We start from the raw sequence: 22,147 nt of genomic DNA, 5'->3' as shown, positions 1-22,147 counted from the left end.
TTTGTCTGTAACAAAGAAAACAAAAGTTTTTAAAATATTTACAGATACATGAATGCTTAGCTAGTGCATTTGAAAAATTTGCTTTTAATATAGCCAACCGATGTTTGTTTATTCATTGTGAGAGCATTCTAGTGATTTTACCCACATAGAAGCCCTCACAGGGACAGCAGGCAGCCAAATATACAACATTCATAGATTGACAGCTATTCTTATCCTTTATAAAAAAAATTATAACTGGAATGCTTTAAAACAAGATTGTGACAACAATTTAAAATTTTACACATTTTACAGTTTTATACTGAACCATATGGCCCAATGTTCCTATTCTGTCTAACACTAACATCCTTGGATATTTCAAAAAACTTTTTAAGTCTCCAGTTCTTTTTATAACAAAAAATAGGGCCTGAATCTAAGATGCCTGCCAGTTCATTATTGCCTCTGTTAAACTTACAATTTTATTTTATAATATTCCTGATGAAAACTCCATCACAACTAATTGGCAATGAATAAGCTCTCAAAAATTAATATTTGTAGAATTTCTGACCATTTTAACAAATCATGTAATAAAAATGGGTGCACTTTTTTGTATCTAATAGCACTAACTTCTGAAATAATTGTATCTGTTATATCCTCTCTCTGTAAATATGAATTAAAAATGCACATTCAATACAGAAAGTCTGGTCATCACTAATGAATCTACAAAGTCTGAAAAACTGACCCCTAACAATTTTACCTTTCATAAAATGTGGGTGTTGACTATTAAAACTGAGATAATTATTAACAAAGGCTGGTTTCCTAAAATAATACTATGGAAGAATTTGTTGTCTACATCTAAAGTTAATTCTGAATCTCAGAAATGAACTTTATCACCCATACTACCTACAGTAGAAGACAACAAACTTGTACTCTTGTTAATGTCATTAAGTAAAGTATCTAACCTGGCTTTTGTGCTATCCCAAATAAAAAACTGATCTCCAATATAGCTTCTATAAAATGATACCAACTTGTAGCCATCAATTTTAATGAAATACTCAAGTTACCACCAACAGAAGACTGCATTTGCAAAAGCATGGGCAAAAAGGGCACCCATAATGGCACCTTTCAATTGATGATAAATGTTATTTTGAAACATTAAAACTTACTGGAAAGTATAAGGTCAAGCAACAAACAAATAGTATTAATTTGGATAGATTCAAATTTAGTGTGTTTACTGAGAAACAATCTAACATGTTCAATACCAAGATCATGTAGAATGCCTGTATATAAATATTCAATATTCAGTGTAAATAAAAACGTCTCTAACCAGTGAACTTATATTGATACAAAATGTCTAAAAAACCCACAAATCGTTTAGATAAAATTGTGTAGATTGAGCTGCAGGATTCAAAATTTTGTCCAAAAAGATAGGAATACATTTGTTTTTTTTTTCTTTTTACTGCTGCCACTATGGGCCTGAAGGGAGGATCCATCAAGTGTTTTTTTAAAGATTTTACTAATAAATAGAAATTTTGCCCTCAAATAATTGTATGCACAAAAATCAATATAGATCCATGATTAAGTAGATCTAACACACAACTTTCAGCATGATTAAGTTGTTTTACCATATAAAATGTAAGCACAATCTCATAATAATTAGAATCAGAAAGATGGGCAAGTAGCTTTCCTTGGTACATACTGTTATCCATAGTAACTATTCCACTGCCTTTGTCTGCTTTCATGATTCTGATAGAATCATTATTGTTTAGATTGACCAAAGCAGTTTTTTTCTGTGTTGTTGGTACTCATTAATTTTCTGATATCTCTATTACAAAATTCAACAAATGTAGATAATGCAGACAAAAGACTCGGATTATAAGTACTATAGTTCTTTAAATTGAAATTACTAACAATCATTGAAATAAAACCATCCATAATGTATTTCAAATTTAATTTCTGTACAAAAAGATGTAAATCAGTCAGTACATCTACCAGATTAGACCTCTGTACCAGAATAAAGCACAAACCTTTACTGAGAACATTGGCATGTGAATCATTTAACTTAAAATTACTAATATTATAAACTGGACATCTATAATTCAATGACGTTGACCTCTGCCAAATCCCTGACCTTGTCCCATCCTCTATGTGTCCCCCTTAGAGAGTTCAATACTGGAGAGGCTAAAGAAGCATTCTGACTGAAGTAGCTGCATGCTGCAGAGTATAAATTAGGTGCAGTGGTCCATTTAATATTGACTGTCTGATTCTTGTTGTTTATATTAGCCATAGTAGCCTCACTCTGTAAAGGAGGAACTTCAGATTCAGAGAACACATTAAAACTCTCGAGTGTGTTAGGATATAATTTATCAGTGAAGCTGTCAGGTGAAGGTTTTGAAGTATTCTTTTTAATACTGTTAGTTAAAGCATACACAGTATTATTTTTAGAAATTTCATCTCCCCTGGCTAAATTTCTTTTCTTATTGACAATTGTAGTCAGTTGTCTTTAAATTTTGAGAAACACATCATTATAAAGAGTGTGGCAATGCACAAAAAATGTATGTCTTTTAATCTTAACATCTATAAAACAAACTCCAGATCTTAATGAAGCTATTTTATTCACATTATGATCCATAAGCAATTTCAGATACATTAGCATAATGTGTATGTGGATGTTTCATATACATATACATATATATATATATATATATATATATATTTATATATATATTTATATATATATATATATATATATATATATATATATAAGTTTTTATTTTCATGCTATTTTTATGATTTAATACATGTGTATTTGCTCTTAAAATGATGTATGTTTTATATATTTTCATAGATATATACTTGGTGTAGTAGTTATGTATATTTTTTAAATGGTTTTTGAATGAATTTAAGGACGTGTACCTTTAAGTTGGAATTCGTTTTGTCATGTGATCTTAGGTTAATAGTTAAATATGGTGCCTTAGGTACTTAGTTTTTATGTCACACCTGCAGAAGCATTTGGTGAAAGCGTTTGTGTGTTTTTATTAAGACTGTTCATGAACCTGGAGCTCTGCCTGCGTTGTTTTTTTTGTTATAAAACTCCAGATCTTAATGAAGCTATGTTATTCACATTATGATCCATAAGCAATTTCAAAACCTGGACACCAGTATTGTTATATAAAGAGAACAAATCCTTAAAAATGTTATCATGTTCGGTGATACTGTTGGGAAATTTGTAAAGTCTCAGACCAAATGTAATCTGTTTAACCTATGCACATTGTCCCAAACAAAAATTATTATATTCCAAAGAATTAAGTTTCAGTGATTTATGCTCCAAGTCATAAATAGTAGACTTATTCCTTCACTGTCCCATGATTGCATCCATTGTTGTCAAGAATCTCATATATATATGCTCACAGTTTAAAAATGGTTGAAGGAAACAGCCTACAAGGAATCAATTAAATCATGACCATTGGTGTCCGCCACTAAGGTATCTTCAGTCAGAAAATCTCCAGAATGATTACTATCTGCTCTGGAAGTGAATTCCACCAGGAAAGAACCACCAGGTAAATGAGACTCAATCAGTTTGATGACTTCCTGTGTTTTCGTGATAAGTACAGAAAAATACTGAGTTAGCTACAGAAAGTCAGCTTGAATATAGCTTATAGTAATATTCATGCTGGTTGTTATTATTAAACATGAAACTCACTTGCTCTTCTCCATCACTCATAGCCATGTCCAAACTGAATAAAAACTAACAACAAACTCAGAAAAAACAAAGCAACATGGCACAGTGAAACTGCAACCCAAGACTGAAAACAAAATACTCTTAGAGTTAATGAGTAGCACAGCCCAATGCAAATTCAGCAAATTAGACCAAAATAAGTGATTTAGCACTGTAATTCAATTAATAAAAAAGAACTTCATCAGAATCTGTACCAACCAGAACTGCAAACCTTAAATAGTCCCAAAATCATATATATATATATATATATATATATATATATATATATATATATATATATATATAATGAACAATAATTATACATCATAAATTATTTGAAATACATTTGATATTAAGACTTCCATTAAGGCCAAGACAAGTATCAGCAGCCAAAAATAACTGCTATCTTAACTCTTTGATCTCAAGTAAGTTGTTAATATAACCCATATTAAAATCAGTGATTACTTCATCTATAATAAACAAAACAAATGTTTAAAATCTTTACAGACAGATGAATGCTTAACTAGTGCATTTGAAAACATTGTTTTTGATATAGCCAACATATGTTCATATATTTGTTGTGAGAGCATTCTAGTAGTTTTACCCAGATAAAAGCCCTCACAGGAACAGCAGGTAGCCAAATGCACAGCATTCCTAGATTGACAATTATATCTATTCTTTGCAGAAATTTCATAATTGGAATGCTTTAAAACAACACTATGACCACACTTAATAAATCTATGCATTTTACAATTTTTACGGGTATAAGTGGCATACATATGGGCCAGTGCTTCTATTCCGTCTAACACCAACAGCCTTGGATATCTCAAAAAAAACTTTGTAAGTTTCTGGCTCTTTTGTAACAAAACACAAGGCCTACACCTAAGATGCCTGCCAGTTTGTTATTGCCTCTGATAATCTTCCAATTATCTTTTATAATATTCCTGATGAAAACTTTATCACAACTAGTTGGTAATGGAAAAGCCCTCGACAAATTAATATCTATAGAATTTTTGCCCCTAGGATCAAATAATATAATCACAATTGGTGCAAATATATTGTATCTATTAGCACTTAACTTCTGAAATAATTCTATTTGATCACTATTAAATTCTCTGTCTGTAAATAAGAATTTAAAAAAGCACATTCATTACAAAAAGTCTGGTAATCACTAATGATTGTGCAAAGTTTGATAAATTGGCCCCTAACAATGTTCCATTTCATAACATGTGGGTGTTGACTATATAGCCAAAATAATTATTAACAAAGGTTGGTTTCCTAAAATATTACTATGGAAGTATATGTTACCTATATCTAAACTTAATTCCAAATGTAAGAAATTATAACACTCATACTACCTACAGTAAAAGATAAAAAAAACTTACACTATTGTTGATATCATTAAAGAAATCATGCAACTCAGCTTTTAAGCTGATCCAATAATTATTTCAAGTCATATGCCAATAATTAACCAAAAAAAAGTGGAACTGTACAATACAAAACTTATAAATCCAAAGGAAAGTGCTGAAAACACGGAGCGGAGACTCAAACAAATTATTTGCAGAAGTTTTAATAAAGCCACTTAACACGAACACCAAACTAATATAAACATGAATGCCTTCACTCGTAACAATGCATTTTCATTCTATAAATCTAGACTTCATCAGATGACCAGTGCAAATGTATGTTTCTGATATTTATATTGAAATAAATTAACTAAAACCAATGAAAATACATTCCCCATGTTTAAAACCACCAATGAGTTTTGTCATTAAAATTCCATTGTTAAAATTACAGTCGGTGACTATAATTTTAACAATGGAATTTTAATGACAAAACTGCAAATAATTTGTTCGAGTCTCTGCTCCATGTTTTCAGCACTTTCCTTTGGATTTATATGCCAATAATTACCAGGATACAAATGCAGGATAATGAAGTAAAGATTAGACATTAGCACTTTCCCACCTACCTATTTGAAAGAAAGGAATTTAAGGAATGGATAATATAAATCATTCAGGAGTTATTAAGGAAGATAGAAAGTACTCCAGAAGTTATAGCTAGTTAGTGGGATAAAATAAAATTGGAGTTTAAAGATAAGCTAGAAATAATAAGTTAAGAATTAACAAGAATTATTTAGAGGGGTTAGCAAAGCTTAAGGTATTACAGAATAAGGGGGATCACAGAAAAAGAAGAGGTGCAATTGCAGAGTCCTAAGGAGAAAATAAGGGAGGACATGGATAATATGCTTAAGTTAAGAATGACTGCTGTAAAGTAACTGTTTTTCCTAGAAAATGAGGAACAGTGAAAAACCAAACTAGTAACCAGCAAATAGCACTGTGTAAGGAGCAACAAAGCACCGGGCAGCAAATGCATAAAACCAACAAATTTATTGTGCCAAAAACAATGTAAAACGCTTAGCGAAACACCATGTTTTTCGTCTTCATGACAGACTTCATCAGACAGCAAAACAATACTGACATAACATTTATATATGCTGGCACAATTTCAAATTATCCAATAAAATTACATCTCATAAATATGTATTCCCATTACAGGATGTAATGTGATAACTAACTACATAAATAAAACCATTTCTTACTTCAATGTAGAGCTGTAAATTACATAAAAATAACAAACATTAAGCTTTAAACCTGCTTGTAAATATTAACTGATAAATAATCATAAAAATTCCCTGTTAAAAGTGTTATGTTAAAAACGCTAAAGGGTATGAACAAACACAATGAACATGAACACTTGCATTGTTGACATAAACAATACTCCCATCAAGTAGCCAAGATGAAAATACCATGGAAATTGTAAACAATAAATGAATCTATATGAACTATATATATATATATATCTAAAATATAAATTGCATAAAATGAATGCCATAAAAAATCATAATGTAAGAATAAATATATATATATATATATATATCATGTACCTGCAATGAATATAATAAATATATATATAAAATATACTAAATATTTTAAGTCAATACTATTACTAATAAATATATATATCTTAAAAATTATATATACAAAAGTATATATATCTCTCTAAAATGTGTATATCCCACAGCTTATTATTTATTAGTTAATATTTACACGCAGGTTTAAAGCTTAATGTTTGTGATTTTTATGTAATTTACAGCTCTACATTGAAGTAAGAAATGGATTTATTTATGTAGTTAGCTATCACATTACATCCTGTAATGGGAATACATATTTATGAGATGTAATTTTATTGGATAATTTGAAATTGTGCCAGCATATATAAATGTTATGTCAGTATTGTTTTGTTGTCTGATGAAGTCTGTCATGAAAACGAAAAACGCGGTGTTCGCTAAGCATTTTACTTTGTTTTTGGCTCAATAAATTTGTTTTTTTTATCCGTTTGCTGCCCGGTGCTTTGTTGCTCCTTACACAGTGCTATTTACTGGTTAACTGTTTTTCCTATAACTACAGAGCACAAAAACGTTTGGCCTAATAACATAGGCAACAGAAAGTAGAAAGGGTTTTTGCCAAAAATAAGGAGCCTGCAACAAGAAAAATAACCAACATACTTTTGCTCAACATTTTCTGGAATTCATAAATTCCAACGTCTTGGATCAACTTATCCACAAACCCCACCAGGAGCAGCAATATCCTATACCTGGTCATTACCAATATGGGCAATCGGTGTTCCACAACAGAGGTCAATTCCTCATTGGTCAGATCTGACCACAAGCTAATCAGCCTAGACATCCATATCCCGCCCCCACTCCCCATTGGGGAAACCACCATAAAATATTTCTCCAAAGCTAACTTCATGCTTCTTAAGACAGAAGTGGCAAACTTCATGACACCCATGCAGACGGACAAGAGAGGTACGAATGCTGAATCCTACACAAATGCACTTTATAATCACTTACATGAGTGCATGGATCGTGATATCCCTAACAGAACCAAGATGCTATCCACCAAAAAAATGGAAGCCAATCTGATGGTCCCCTGCCATAAACAAACTCTACAACAGAAGAAAGAAACTGTTGCAAAAAATAATAAAATCCTATGACTGGAAGAACTGGTCAGCCTCAGTAAGAAGCTCAGATCCCTCATAAAATCCTCCAAAGCTAGTTATGAAAACAAAATGGCCACTGATTCTAAAGACAGCCACAAAGCATTCTATAGCTACATCAAGAATCTCAATGGCAACACTCAGATCTGCTCTGAGTTACAGCACAATGGCACTAAATATGTAGAACCAACTGATATTGCCAACATCCTGGCAGATAGGTTCAGTGGTAACTTTATGCACCCACCCCCTAAAAGGCCTATCTCTATACCAGAAGAATGCAAAGTTCCTGTAATCACGGCTGCACAGGTAAAAAACACACTCTCTAAAGCCAAGTACACAGCATCCATGGGACCTGACAACATCCCAGGCTGCATTCTACATGAACTACAGAATGAACTGGCACCCCCACCTAAGCACCATGTTCAATCATAGCCTCACCTCAGGCTTTGTATCCACTGAATGGCGCACAGTGACAGTTATCCCACTCCACAAAGGGGGAGCCACCATGGACCCTCGGAACTACCGCTCCATTAGCCTATCAAGCCTGGTCTGCAAGGCCATGGAATGTATCATCATGGAACTTATAAACAAAGACATTCGTAATATCCAAACTCTGGACCCCACCCAGTTCGGGTTTGTAAAAGGCAGATCATGTCTCCTAAACCTGATAGACTTCTTTGAAGCAGTCACCAAAGATGTAGACGATTGTAAGGTGGTTCACACAGCCTATCTAGATCTTGTCAAGGCTTTTGACACCATCCCCCACTCTGGAATTATAGATCAACTCACTAAACTAGGTATAAATTCCTATGCCACAAGATAGGGTGCCAACTGGTTCACTGACAGAACCCACACTGTGAAAGTAGCAGACTCCAAATCCAACTTCAGACCAGTGACAAGTGGAGTACCACAGGGTTCAGTCCTGGGTCCTCTCCTGTTTGGTATCTACTTTTCTGAAGTACAGGCTAATACAGAAGGTCTTTGGCTAATGAAGTTCACAGATGACTGCAAATTAGAAGCCATAATTGAAACTCCTAACTATGTGGATATCCTATAAAAGGGCCTCACTGAGACAGATGCCTGTTGTCAAAGCCATGGCCTCAAGCTCAATGCCAAAAAGTGCATTGTCATCCCCTTGGGTAAAAACTCTGTACCCATGAGCTACCACATAGGTGGTAGTCTACATAACACCCAAAGTGTGATAAGAGACCTTGGGACACAGGTGGACAGTAGTCTCTCCTTTGATAATCACATTGACAGAGTATTCAGGAAATCCTTGTACGTGGCACACCTCATCATAAAAGGTTTCTCAGCCAGGAAAAAAGAGGTCATTGTTCCCCTGTACTCATCACTCATTAGACCTATTATAGAGTACAACGCCCCTTTTGGTATCCTCACAAGGCATCTACAACAAATGGAAAGGCCACAGAAATACCTCACAAAGAGGATTACTGGCCTCATATAGATGCCCTATGCAGACCATCTAAAAAAACTCCAGCTTTACTCCATTGCATATCGCCTACTCAGAGGCGATCTCTGCCTAACATACAAAGCTATGTCAAACCCAGAGCTGTTGGATATACTCCACTTAAAGAAATCCCAATCCCTCCAAGCTACACGCTCTAGGGACCTAAACCTTGTCACCACAATAAACAGAACATGCTGGAGGGATAGATTCCTGTCCCAATGACTTCCCATACTCTGGAACAAACTACCTATCTATATCAAACAAAGCTCCTCATTAGCACTCTTCAATAAAAATCTTGATGATTGGATGGGAAATATGAAATTCACCCCAGGGATCACCTCTGTGGCTCTGCTCGACAGGGGCACAGGAAAACTATTTTCTTGGGGGGCGAAAGCCAGGGTACCTTTTTGGCTAGGCTTGTATAGGCCGGGTCTATATCAGAACGACGAAACATGAATTTGGTGAACGCTAGAAGATCGACACATAAACATCGATCTACAAAAAGAGTGAAGGACAGAAACGCCGAAAGACACAATGCAGAACGGATTTCCCTGGCCAGCAGGGTGATTGTGGGGATGAGGAAATATATCCTTTCCCCCACTGTAGAGTGGTTTCAGAGTTGGTATATATAAGTAGGGGGTTGTGGGGAGCACAGGCCTCCTGCAAAAATGTTTATAAAAGTGTTTTTGATGTGTTTGTTTACTTTGGATTTACTTACCTGTATGGCGTTGTTGCTTGCGGGAATCCGTTGTTGTGTCTTTTGGCATTTCCATCCTTTGCTCTTTTCGTAGATAGACGTTGATGTGTCGATCTTCTAGCATTCGCCAAATTCATCTTTCGTGCTTATAATATAGACCCATGTAGGCCCTAGGGCCAATAGCCTAGTACCTACCTATGAACCTATGAACATACTGCAGCAGTGTTAAAGATATTTCAGAAACTTTTTGAAAATTTGCATAGAGCAGAGAAGTGAAAAAATCAAGAAAAGCACAAATGGAAATATTTATGAAAGACTTAAATATGCCAAGGTTGGAGGTAGATCCATCCATCCATCCACAACTCCTTTTCCTATTTTTTCACGTGGTGTCTGGGCATACCTCTCAACTTTCCAGATTTTCACAGAATGTCCAGATTTTTGCCTCATATTTTTGGTCTGTTCCTCATAAAATTTGTGATTTTCTAGCAAATGACTGAGGATTGAAGTCTCTAAATAATGACAGACATTTAAGTTTCAGGCTTCATATCCCTCAAAACATGCATGCTAATGCAAATCCTGTTATTCTAGTAATGTTCTAAGCTTTTAAAAGCCATATTTAAAATCTGTCCCTATTTTTGGGCCTTTGTGCCCCCCATTATTTTAGGCTTTGTCCAGATTTCTTGCAATAAGGGGTTGAGAGGTATGGGTCAGGGTGGCACTTCAATAGTGACAATCACCTAGAGTTAGAGTAGTTAAACCACTGGAAGGCCATCCCTGCCATGGCTATTCTTCCATACCACACACCTGTATGCACACTCACACCTATGGCCAATTTACAGAGTGTCCAGTCCATGTATTGCATGTGTTTGGAATGGGGAGGAAAATGGAGCATCTGGAAGAAACCCATGTGAACACAGGAAGGACATGCAGACGCCACACAAAAGGCTCAACAACTAACAGTTAAGATAGGAGGAGAGGAGATAAACATTGATGATATAAAACCAATCTGCAGGAATGTCTCTGGGAATGGAAACTAAGAGAGAAGAAAGTGGTAAATATCTGGAATGTTTTAGTTAACAATATTTTAAAAGGAGGGGAATCACCAACATCCAGGAAAAAAGCTGTGGTGGCTGTAATACCCAAAGACAGTGAAGACCCATCTGATCCAACTTCATATAGGCCCATTTCAATTTTAAACCACAGCCATAAAGTGTTTATGTCTATAATAGCTAAAAGAATGGCAAAGGAGGTGCCAAAATTGATAGATATGGATTACTGTGGTTTTGTGGAGGGGAGGCAAACATCTGACAACATTGATAGAACAATGATGATTCAGGGAGAAACAGAACGTAAACAAATACCACTGTTGTTGTGTCTTAATGTAGAGAAAGCATTTGACAGGGTAACCTGGGATTTTATGAGTAGGGAAATGGAAGTGTCTGTATTTCCTGAGGCAGTAATAAGGTAAATTACAATTATATGTGAGGAATCAAAGTTAAAATCAAAGAAGGAGGGTTCCTCTCTGGTAAGCTGTGTCTGAGCAGAGAAAGCAGGCAGAGGCATCCTCTTCTCCATTTGTTATTTCCATTATATTTAAAACCATTGGCAAAAAAAATAAAGGACTTAGAAATTCAACGATATAATTCCTAAGATAGTCAAGAAAAGTTGGCTTTGTTTACAGATGATATTATTTTGTACCTAATAAAACCAGAAAAGGACATCTCAGTTTGGCGGAATATTCTGAGACACTTACAGGATTTTTTTGAGATATAAAATTAATGATGATAAGAGAAAGGCTATAGATATAAACTATGTACCCAAATTAATTCATTCAGCAATATCCATATTTATGGAGATATGATAAAATTAAGTACTTAGGAGTATGGGTTAAAAAGGGTGATGTTATGTCAGCTAAGGATATGTGGGAAGAGACTAAACAAAAGATAATACAAAAACTGAAAAACTAGAAGCTCTTGCCTATGGATATAAATAGCACGATACAAATAGTAAAAATGTTTTTAGTGCCTTTAGTTTTATACACAGATTAGACATATTTTTATCAACCAGGGGAGAAGTTGTGGTTAGTAATTAACAATGAGTTGAAGGATTATATCTGGGAGGTGAAGAGTCAAGACTCAAGTGGGATAAGTTGATGTTTCCAATAGAACAAGGATGTTTAGGATTACCTGATTTGAGGGTGTATTTTGCACCTACACAGTTATGGCTCTTGTACATAGCACAAACAGAAAGCTGCAATTCAAAGCGGAAAGGGATGATGATGATGAAGCAAATGGGAAATTCAAGAAATAAAGACTGCTGATCCTTAAGGCGAATAGAAACACTCATATAGAATACTATATTCATAAAGTAGCAAAAATTATAGTAAGAACTAAGCCAACATAGGAACGGAGAAAGGATATTCTGCCAAAAGGGATGACTGCAATTAAGAGTACCGAGAATAGGCAAGTAAGGGCTGAAATTTACTGGAGAAAGCTGACAAAGCAAAGAAAAGGTGCTGGCAACAAATAATTAGAAATAGAAAGTTAATAGAATGGTAAGAGCCCAAGATGGCATTTTGATTGCAGGCTAGTGATTGGCTTCCTTATCAGGGATTGATATTAGAGTACAGACAAAGAAAAGGTGGTAGGGGAATCCTAAATGAAAACGCTGCACTGGTTGACATTTTTGCTGAATGTAGAACAGAAACTTCTATTAATAAGGGATAATTAGTAAGGCATATAAAATATTGCACAATAACTATAGAATCAATTAGAGGAGGTCAGAACAATGGGAAGCGAGATTAGATAAGAAATTCACAAATAAACAATAGGAGGACAAATGTATGGCTCCCAAATATGCAACAAAGTTTAGATGATTTAGGATTTTGCCTGGAAGTGTTTATGTAAGTACTTAAGTACTTAATATGTACAGACTCCAAAGGTAGATGGCAAGTGTTGCAGGTGTAATGGGTAAGAAAGAGGTAACTGGGAAAATATTTTGGAAGGGTAATGGGTTGGCAGACTTTAAAAATTCCCTACAGAGTGCTCTGTCAGGAATACTGGCCTAACAAATGAGTGTAACTAGGAAATTTATTTTGAGCTGGGATACAGGATCCAAATTGCTTATATATAGTAAGCCCTTGTTAACTTTAATTCTGGTGGCTGCCAAAAAAAGCAATTACTAGAAAATGCAATTCAAAATCTAAACCAACCATACTTAAAGTTGTGAATATTGTAAGAGTGACAAAATAATAGGGCAGTTGGATCTTTAGAAAATTTAAGGAGTAAATTACATAGAAAAAAAAGGAAACTGGGAAATATTACATACAGAAAAATGTTTTGTAGGAGGAATGAGGTTTAGAAAAGGTAGGAATTTAACACTTTGTGTAATTTTGGATTGATTCTATTGTATAGGACAATATGTAAGATGTATGATGTTTGTAAATGTGAACTTTTAATATGATTTAATTACTTTTATATAAATGTAGGTTTGCCTATGTCATGAGAGATAATTCAGTAAAGGCATCTGGCTGGTTTTTTTTAATGTGAGTTTGATCACCTCAGCTGATCTGAATGTGTTCTGTTGATATTAGTAAAGGTGTACAGCCCAGGACTGTTACATATTTTATGTCACTGTTTTTTAACATGGCATTTATTTTATTTTAATTTTTTTATTTTATTATTTAGGTAAATTTCAATAAGCTTATAGATCCATTTCTGAGAAGACATGCGGTGGTATTTTCAGTAACAGAGGGAAATATGTCTGGTTATCAGGAAAACTCACCTTAGTTCTTATGAAAGTATAAGATTGTGGATGATTGAAAGATGGCATATGGAACTGAGGCAATTTAAGGAATACAGCTGTTTTTTAAACAATGAACAGCTTAGAAAATACAGTGCATTCTCTTTGTTTCAGTAAGATTACTAAAACTGTAAGTATCAGAGGGTAATATTGAGGAAAATGGCAGTGGCAAATGTAGAGGGACTGTGCAGTTGGAAAATGTGCTACAGAAGAATTTGAATTATGGTGCATCTGAAGTAGAATTTATTGACTGGTTCTCTCCAGAAGTGCTAGTGCAACCTTGGAAGAAGAAGGGTTATAGTCAGTTATTGGATCTAGAATGTTTCAGTCTGACTTTATCGTTGCTGCTAAATAGAAATGTAACAGATGAACTCGAGTAGAAGTATTAAATGACTGACAACACTTAAAACTATTGAAATGAGTGAGGGCAGTGTGCTAGGGCTCTGATGGCACAGTCAGCTGTAGATATACCAAGACCTAGAACATTTACAGAAGTGGTAAGCTAGCACAGGAACCTGCAATAAAGAGTCAGTGTAGTCCCACTACCTTTTTGTGGAAGGCAAGGAATCAGCCTGCTAAGTAATATGCATTTACAGATACATTGTTTGGTAAACTGCAGTTTAAAGCTATATGTCCTTCACATTTTTGTACTACTACTTGTTTGATAACAGTTGTTTTATGATGTCTCACTTAAACCTGCACAGAATGTATGCACTTTCTGTGAGATGGTACAGCAAGTTAGACTGAGGGCTCCTTGGACTGGTCCATTAAGAAAGTTTTTTGCAAGACATGATGATTTTGTTAAGGAGCAAGGGAATTAAAATGCAAGGTATATTGCAGGGGTTGCAAGAAATATGTGACATCTGAAATTCTAGAGCTGATAAATTAAGGGCATTCATGGATGGTGGCATTTATCAAATGTCGTATACGAAGGCAGAGAGGAAAGGTAATCTCAAAAAGATGGTGACCCAGACTATTGAGGCAGAAAACATCTGGTCATTCCTCCATAACTTCCATACATAAAGGGAGGTGCACAAAATGTGTTTCTGCATTAAATATTGAAATATCTGAGATGTGTGTTAAATATCTGACATGAGCAATAAAAGGAAGAGGATAAGCCAGGTATCCGTTAAATATCTGATGTAAACGTGAAGAAAAAAAGAGGGAGAAGTAACAAAACTAAAGTCTGTGATGAAGGGGGGGGGTAAATAAATAATTAAAGTGATCTGGATACTGTAAGCAAGAGTGGGGAAATTATAGGGAGGGGAACTGTGCATAAAAAAAGAATATAACAAACAAGAATTAAATGGAGATCGTGGGGCATTAGGAATTCTCAAAATTAATCAAGAGCCTATTAAATCTAAGCAAACTATGGGCATTTATTCAAAGGGAGGAGTGAATGATGTTGAAAAACAGAATAAATTCACTCAGCTAGTATTAGAAGAAGACATTTCAGAAGGCAAAGTAAAATAAACTGAAAATACAAGCAGCAGTTTATTCAGAAAGATGAAATACATACAGACAATACAGTTGATGTCCTTACAGCACCTCCAAAGAGAGATGGTATAGCAACAAAAAGAAAATAGTAGAAAAAAAAAAAACGAAAGAAAAGAAACAAGGGATACTGGGAAATTCTATACTGAAAAGCATGAATACTCATCTGATTGTAGATAGAAGGTGCTGCTCATCTGTCTGGTAAGGTTATATATAGGGCATGCTTAGACAGTTTTGAGCTAAAAACTAACAGTACATTCAAATGCTGGCCTTATTATATGTTTGGGCATAAATAACATTTTATACGTAAGGAAACGGGTTTATAGGTTCATAGGTAAGTATTTGGCTAGCTGCCCTTGGGGGCCATTTTAACCCTAGCCAGTATCCCTTTTTGTGCATGAAATAAACAATTCCATTTGGTTATAGATTGGCCTTACCCATCCCATAATCAGTAATTATACATTACCTCTAATGAGACTACTGGGATTATATCATAAATAATTTGAGGGTCCCCATGCATGGGATAAAGCATTTATGAGCTGCATCTATTAGTTAAAAGTACAGGGGTAACTCTGTGAAAAATCTTGTAAATGCAATGAACATTTTAAAAGAATAATCATTTTGTCTATTTTACCCCAAGAAAACACAGAGAATCGTGTACATCAGCAATACTTGGAGGAAATGCATATTTATACTGTATGGCTACATTAATGGTTTAAGATCTGTGGGTAACTGGGAGGTTTTTTACAGAAAAACATGCTTGCTAGAGACAGTTTATATCTTTCTTTTACAGGTGCCAAATTGCTTGCTAGAAACATCAATTTTGAAACTGATCTGAATCACAGTGACTTTTTATAGAACAAGTGCCAAAATTGAGAGGGTGGCCTAATGGTTAAGGTGTTTGCCTTACAAACACAAGTTGCAGGGTTTGAGTCTCACAAGGGATAATTGGCTAGGCTTAAAATGGCTCACAAGGGCAGTTAGCTTAGTACTAAACTATGAACCTAAAAGTAAAATACAGAAGTTAATAGAGCCTGATCATACTTTATAAAATGCAAAGAATCCGAGAAAGAAAAAGAAAATACAGGAACAAGAAAACAGCTTTAGAGGTATTAATGCAGAGTTATATATTATAGGTTCATAGGTTCATAGATTAGTACTAAGCTAACTGCACTTGTGAGCCATTTTAAACCTAGCCAATTATCCCTTATGAGACTCAAACACTGCACCTTGTGTTTGTAAGGCAAACACCTTAACTATTAGGCCACCCTCCCAACCAGATTAGCAAATTAGCAAAAATAATCAGCAACCTCTGACAGAGGGAATGTAGAACATTAGATACATGACAAAATAAAAAAATATATGAATAGGGCTTAGATATAGACAGTTTCATATTCAGCTAGTATTGTGTTTAATGGCAAGACTTTTGATGTTGCAGTGGTATGTAGGCTTTTGAAAGCCCTTAATAATGAACTTTGTTTAATTAATAATTAACTAAATGGTACCATAACTCAGTCAACCCCATTTTTGAAGATGTTACTTTACTAGGAATAAAGTTCAGCAGTTTAGAAAGTGAAAAGAAAAAAAAAGTTGGAGCTGTGGTTGCTTCCTAAGGTGGGGTTGAATTGTAAACTTAATGCAAGTTTTCAGAGGACCTGGATTAAATTAATATGTCTTTCTGAAGGCTCCTGAGTTTTTGAATATCTCCTAGACATGTTTGGTATCTGTGCTACTTAAGCAGGTTACCAACATTTAGCAGCTGGCTTCCAACCCAAATTAGCCAAACAGATCCTAGATTTGAACTCATGTCATTAGTTCACAGATGAGGTAATGATATACTCAACTAGTTATGTGCTGTATTTTTCTTAATTAATATTTTAAGTAGGCATGTGATATTATTTACAGTTACAGAGAGATGTACTCACAACTGGACATGTAATTTTATATATTGCAGACTATATTTAGACAACATATATAATAACTGGTAACTATAATAAGACACAGTAGAATACTGTAATCACTTTATGTGTGAAAGTATTGCTAAAGGGTTAAATATGTTATGCATATGTGTTCTCTTATAAAATAAAGTTATACACAAGAAAAAGAAAAAAAGAAATCCATCAAACCCCATGCTTATAATAATCTGTTTTAATTGAGGCTTTAGTAGACGTGATATTATGTGGAATTACTGAGAATTTTGTACTTGTTTTCTTTAAGCTTCTGGTTAGAAGTAAGAGACTAGCACAGTGATGCTAGTTGTTTTGGTATTACCCCATTCATTTATTCAGTTTAAAATTACATTTTGATGTTAGGTTAAACATTTTACTGACCACTTATTTCTATTTTAGTCTGTTAAATGTACTTATAAAACTGCAACATTGAATGTCACTGCATTTCTGAACCTTTTTACTTTTTTTTTTTGTATCTTTTAGCTCTACCCAGGTACCACCTAATTCCAGATGGGGAGATCACCAGTATAAAGATCAACCGCTTTAGTGCCAGTGAAAAGCTTGGCATTTCTGTTGTTGGTGGTAATGAATCTCCATTAGTCCATATTATCATTCAGGATATTTATCGTGACAGTGCAATTGCAAGAGATGGTCGCTTACTGGCAGGGGATATTATACTGAAGGTATTTCATTGCTTTAGAACTGTATCAGATACATTAATTAAGTGCCATAATATAATTTCCTAACCTAGTATGAAAGCATTGTTTTAAATACATTGTTTAATGTTACTCATCTATAAAATAACATTAGAAATTCAGACTTTTAGTTGTTGAGGTTTCTGATTACATTTATTTGACATTTGCAACACAAAATAAAGATCTGTTATTCTTAAGATTTGTGTCGTTTTCAATACTGCACTTATAACTATTAAATAATGTTCAGTTATTCTTAAGAGATGTTTGAATTCACTACTTAACTATAGCAATCATATTGTGATTTTCATAAGATAAGAGCAGCAAACTACTACACGCAAAAAATTCTTCAGGAAAAGACTTGAGTTTGTACACTATTTTAATACAGTCATAATTTGAAGTAATGCACTATTGGAAATGATTATCATATTTTATTATAGCAATAACGACGACATCAGTGTGGTATATTGAAGATTTACCCACAGTTGGTGAGGTTTAATCACAAGGGTGAAGCCTGAGTTATTAAATAAAGCCAGCCGTGAGTAAATCTTCAATATACCACACCACGGAGTCGGTTATTGCTATTATACAATGACATTATTTAAGAAAAAAAATACTTATTTTCTTAAAGAATGTCTTTGTATAATGCCTCCGTGGTGCCCTTCCACATTTTTCCGGTATCCTGGGGCTTTGTCTGATGTACTCCATATGCGTATGGGACTTGTATTCCGACACTTATGCTGTACATCAGTAAAGTAAAGAAAGCAATGGAGAAAGGAAGATCTTTGTTGTGTTGTTTTTTATTAATTTATTCAATAGAAAAAAAAGAAACCAGGAGCCATTTAATGTTCAGGAGAGCTGGGATAGGCAAAATAAAAGGATAATCTGTTACGTTTCCTTAGTTTTGCAGACTGTACCTGATTATCCTCTTATTTTTCTCTGTGCCATCTCCCTAGTTCATCTGAGGTGTTGGTTTTTCTAATTTGATTAAAAAAAGAAAGAAAAGTAAAAAATTTATCAGATATACTAATGTAAAAAATACGGGTGACTGGACCTTTTTCTGTTGATACGGCATGCTCATTTTTGAATATTAATGGCCAGTCATTGTATAATAATGAGTAGGAAACAGAAAGAGCGCTAACTATTAACAGTTTTTTAACCTTGGTCTTGCCTTTCTTTTCATTGTTGGCATAGTACAAGAAAATGCATGCATGTTCATGGCACTGTAAGTAATAAAGTGGTAGACACAGCAATAAAAACGTTATCACACTGTCATGATAACAGAGAAGTTTTGGCTGAAGGACCTGTTTATTAAGAGTGAAGTATACCCTGGCCAGGAATAAGAAAAATACGTTAGTAGGGCCAGAAGGGATTCCATCAAGGTTGCCTAAGATGCTCACGGGAGTGGAGAGAGGTCTGCTATGATTTACTGATTATACTGAGGATGTTTGGATTGCTATGGAAGCACATCTGTACAAGGGGTGTACTCCTCTAATGAGACACAGATTTGTGAGTTTCGCTTTAGTGGTGAGTAAGGTGTTGAAAAGATTATGAAAGAAAGACTAGTAGATATTCTTAGTGACAACTCTTCAGCATGGATTTAGTGAAAAGAATTCATGTCTGTGGAACCTGTTGCATTTTTATGACTCACTTAGAATTGGGTTTGAGGTTTTCCATTTCTTGTAATAGTTTTTAATTTTAGAAAAAGGTTTTATAACATTCTCAGATGAAGACTGGATAGTGCAGAGAAAGAACTGAGGGAAAGAAGACAATAATTAAAATAGCTTGTAAGTTGGCTTGAGGGTAAAAGTTACAGTATGGCAGTGCGAGGCAGGTTGTCAAACCTGAGGGTTGTAACAAGTGAAAGCACAGCAGGTAGCTGTGATGCCAGCGCTTCTGATTGTTTTCTATCCAGTAACAGTGACAATACTTACATGTGAGCAAATGAGAAGAATAACAAGTACTATAATGTCCTTTCAGAGTTGAGAAAAAACTATGAACCGAACCTCAGACTACAAAAAAGAACACCAAACTAGATTAAAACAGAACATTGTTCAACAGAAAAATATCTAAAATAACTTCATTTTGAGGGAAGGCATGTCATGTCATCACCTTCCCCACATACCTGCTACTTAACTATTTTAGCTCTGGGAATATACACTTGTGGGGAAAACAGTATTTTAATTTGGTTTTACAAAGATGGAGTTTTCATTTTGCTCTTTGTTTCAGTATTGTAGCAATTAGATTTTAAAGAACAACTGAACTGTACTGGAGGGTGATTTGGGAATGTTGATTCTTTGGGTGGAAGGATGGCAGCTGACCTCTCAATAGGATAATTGTAGGGCGATACACTTCAATAGGTTCATAGATTACTACTAGGCTAACTGTCCGTGGGGGATATTTTAAGCCTAACTAATTACCGTATGTAGAATCAAACCATGTATCTTGTGTTTGTAAGGTAGATACCTTAACCATTATGCCAACCTCTCACCCATGCAATACAGTAACCACAGAAGTATGTGTTAACTGATGGGAAAATAGAACTGATGTTATTGGATAGGAAAAAGTATTTGGAGCCTGACATTTTTCTATCTTTTCTCACAATGCAGTAAAGTTATGACAAGAGCTAATAAAATGTTGGAATACATAATAAGAGGTATAGATTCCAGCAGGGGCATAGATTTTGTGGGAATCAGGTTTTGGAAGAATGCATATGTAGCAACTATTACTTTTGAAAGGAGTGTGACTTTCTTCTCAGGACTTGGAAGGAATAAACAAGGACATTATTAGAGTGCCAAAAGTAAGTTATCTTGCAATTTTTACTTCAGATTGTGACTGTCATACTAAAAGTTTGTCTTGTGGAGTATTATAGATAATGAAGAATGATAAGATCAAACAACTACAGTGTGGTATGTGGAGATTCAGATAAAACATCATGGTTATAGAAGGGCATGTTAAACATAAGTAAGTCTGCCTGTCTTGTAGAGATTCCTGGCAGGGAAAGGGTGTTTTCAAGGTTTTGTGTGTGTGTGTGTGTGTGTGTGTGTGTGTGTGTGTGTGTGTGTGTGTGTGTGTGTGTGTGTGTGTGTGTGTGTGTGTGTGTGTGTGTGTGTGCGCGTGTGTGTGTGTGTGTGTGCGTGTGTGTGCGTGTGTGCGTGTGTGTGTGTGTGTGTGTGTGTGTGTGTGTGAGAGTATGTGCATGTGAGCATATGTCTGTGTGCATTCACACAAGCACACTTGTTACGTTTAATTTCCTACAGAAAGGGGACTCTGAGGTACTGTACTATAACCGTTTGTCTACAGAAGGTACACCAGCAGCAACTATTTAAAAGCTATGACTCATAGATTGCCAAGTTCTGTAATGTGGAGACTGAATGGCTAAAAATCCAGACTTACGTATACTATATAATAGGGAGAGTGAATGGCTGAAAATCTGGACATACATACACTTAAGTCAGAGGTTGCCATTTCTCAGAATATTCCCTTTTCTCTGCAAAGAAAGAAGTTTAAAGGAGAAAAGCGATGCTTGATGTTTGCTTTTTCTCCTGCATTTTTGGTCTTTTGGGGGTTTTTTGGGGACATCAGGACTCAGCATATTGCGATAAAGAGCCTACAGCAGCATACAGTAAGACATACTATGTACGGTGCAATGTGATTGTCCTATGAATGTACACGTATAACCTTAGTGAAGTAAAAAAGAGTTCAACTATCCACCTTGTCTGTACAACTACTTTGTATAGCAGCCATAACAGTATATATCATAAAGATGCATAAAGGTGGAACAGAATCACAGCTCATGATAAACTGATATATACATGAGTAACATGGTTCATAAATATGAACCCTCTGTGTTCATGGCTGCACAGCAGAATGTACTAACATCTCATTCCAGAATGGGATTAGGGAGCTTAAGCATCTCTGATTGGTTGTTTCTGTAACTTTCATGTGCTCTTTATGTGCTAGTTGCAAGTTAGGTTGTGTAAGAGTGCTTATGTGCACTGCGGGGCTGCCTAGGGCTGTTTGGTGCTTTCTGACTGTTATGAATGCTGTGGACATTGCTGGAATAATAAAGTTGCTCAGCTATTTTGTACTGAGAAAGACTTCCCTTTCAAAAGTATTTTCAGGTGGAGCAGGGATGTGTTTGTGTTGTATTATGGTTCAGGTTACATAATTGATACACTATTTTGACATGTGAGTTACAGCTGGCAGAATTATTGTGCTGGCCAGCTTCCTTTGCATCACTGCTCTGTACCCGGGCTGTTCCTGACATGTAGCTGTACTTCTGTACATGGC

At 34.9% G+C, this 22,147-nt stretch overlaps 1 protein-coding gene across 2 annotated transcripts in view; it reads left to right on the top strand.

Moving 5' to 3' along the window:
- The window catches only part of LNX1 (ligand of numb-protein X 1), a 1,086,042-nt gene that overhangs the window by 572,853 nt on the left and 491,042 nt on the right, over positions 1-22,147 (top strand). For both annotated transcript variants that reach the window (XM_044061422.1, XM_044061424.1), the window contains one exon: positions 17,646-17,845. In XM_044061422.1, coding sequence (XP_043917357.1) covers positions 17,646-17,845 — 200 coding nt within the window. The remainder of the gene's footprint in view (positions 1-17,645; positions 17,846-22,147) is intronic.

Source organism: Protopterus annectens, chromosome 2.part0 (assembly GCF_019279795.1).
Source record: "Protopterus annectens isolate FY-2018-M chromosome 2.part0, PAN1.0, whole genome shotgun sequence".
Taxonomy (NCBI): domain Eukaryota; kingdom Metazoa; phylum Chordata; order Ceratodontiformes; family Protopteridae; genus Protopterus; species Protopterus annectens.
This window is presented reverse-complemented; position numbering and strand designations above follow the sequence as displayed.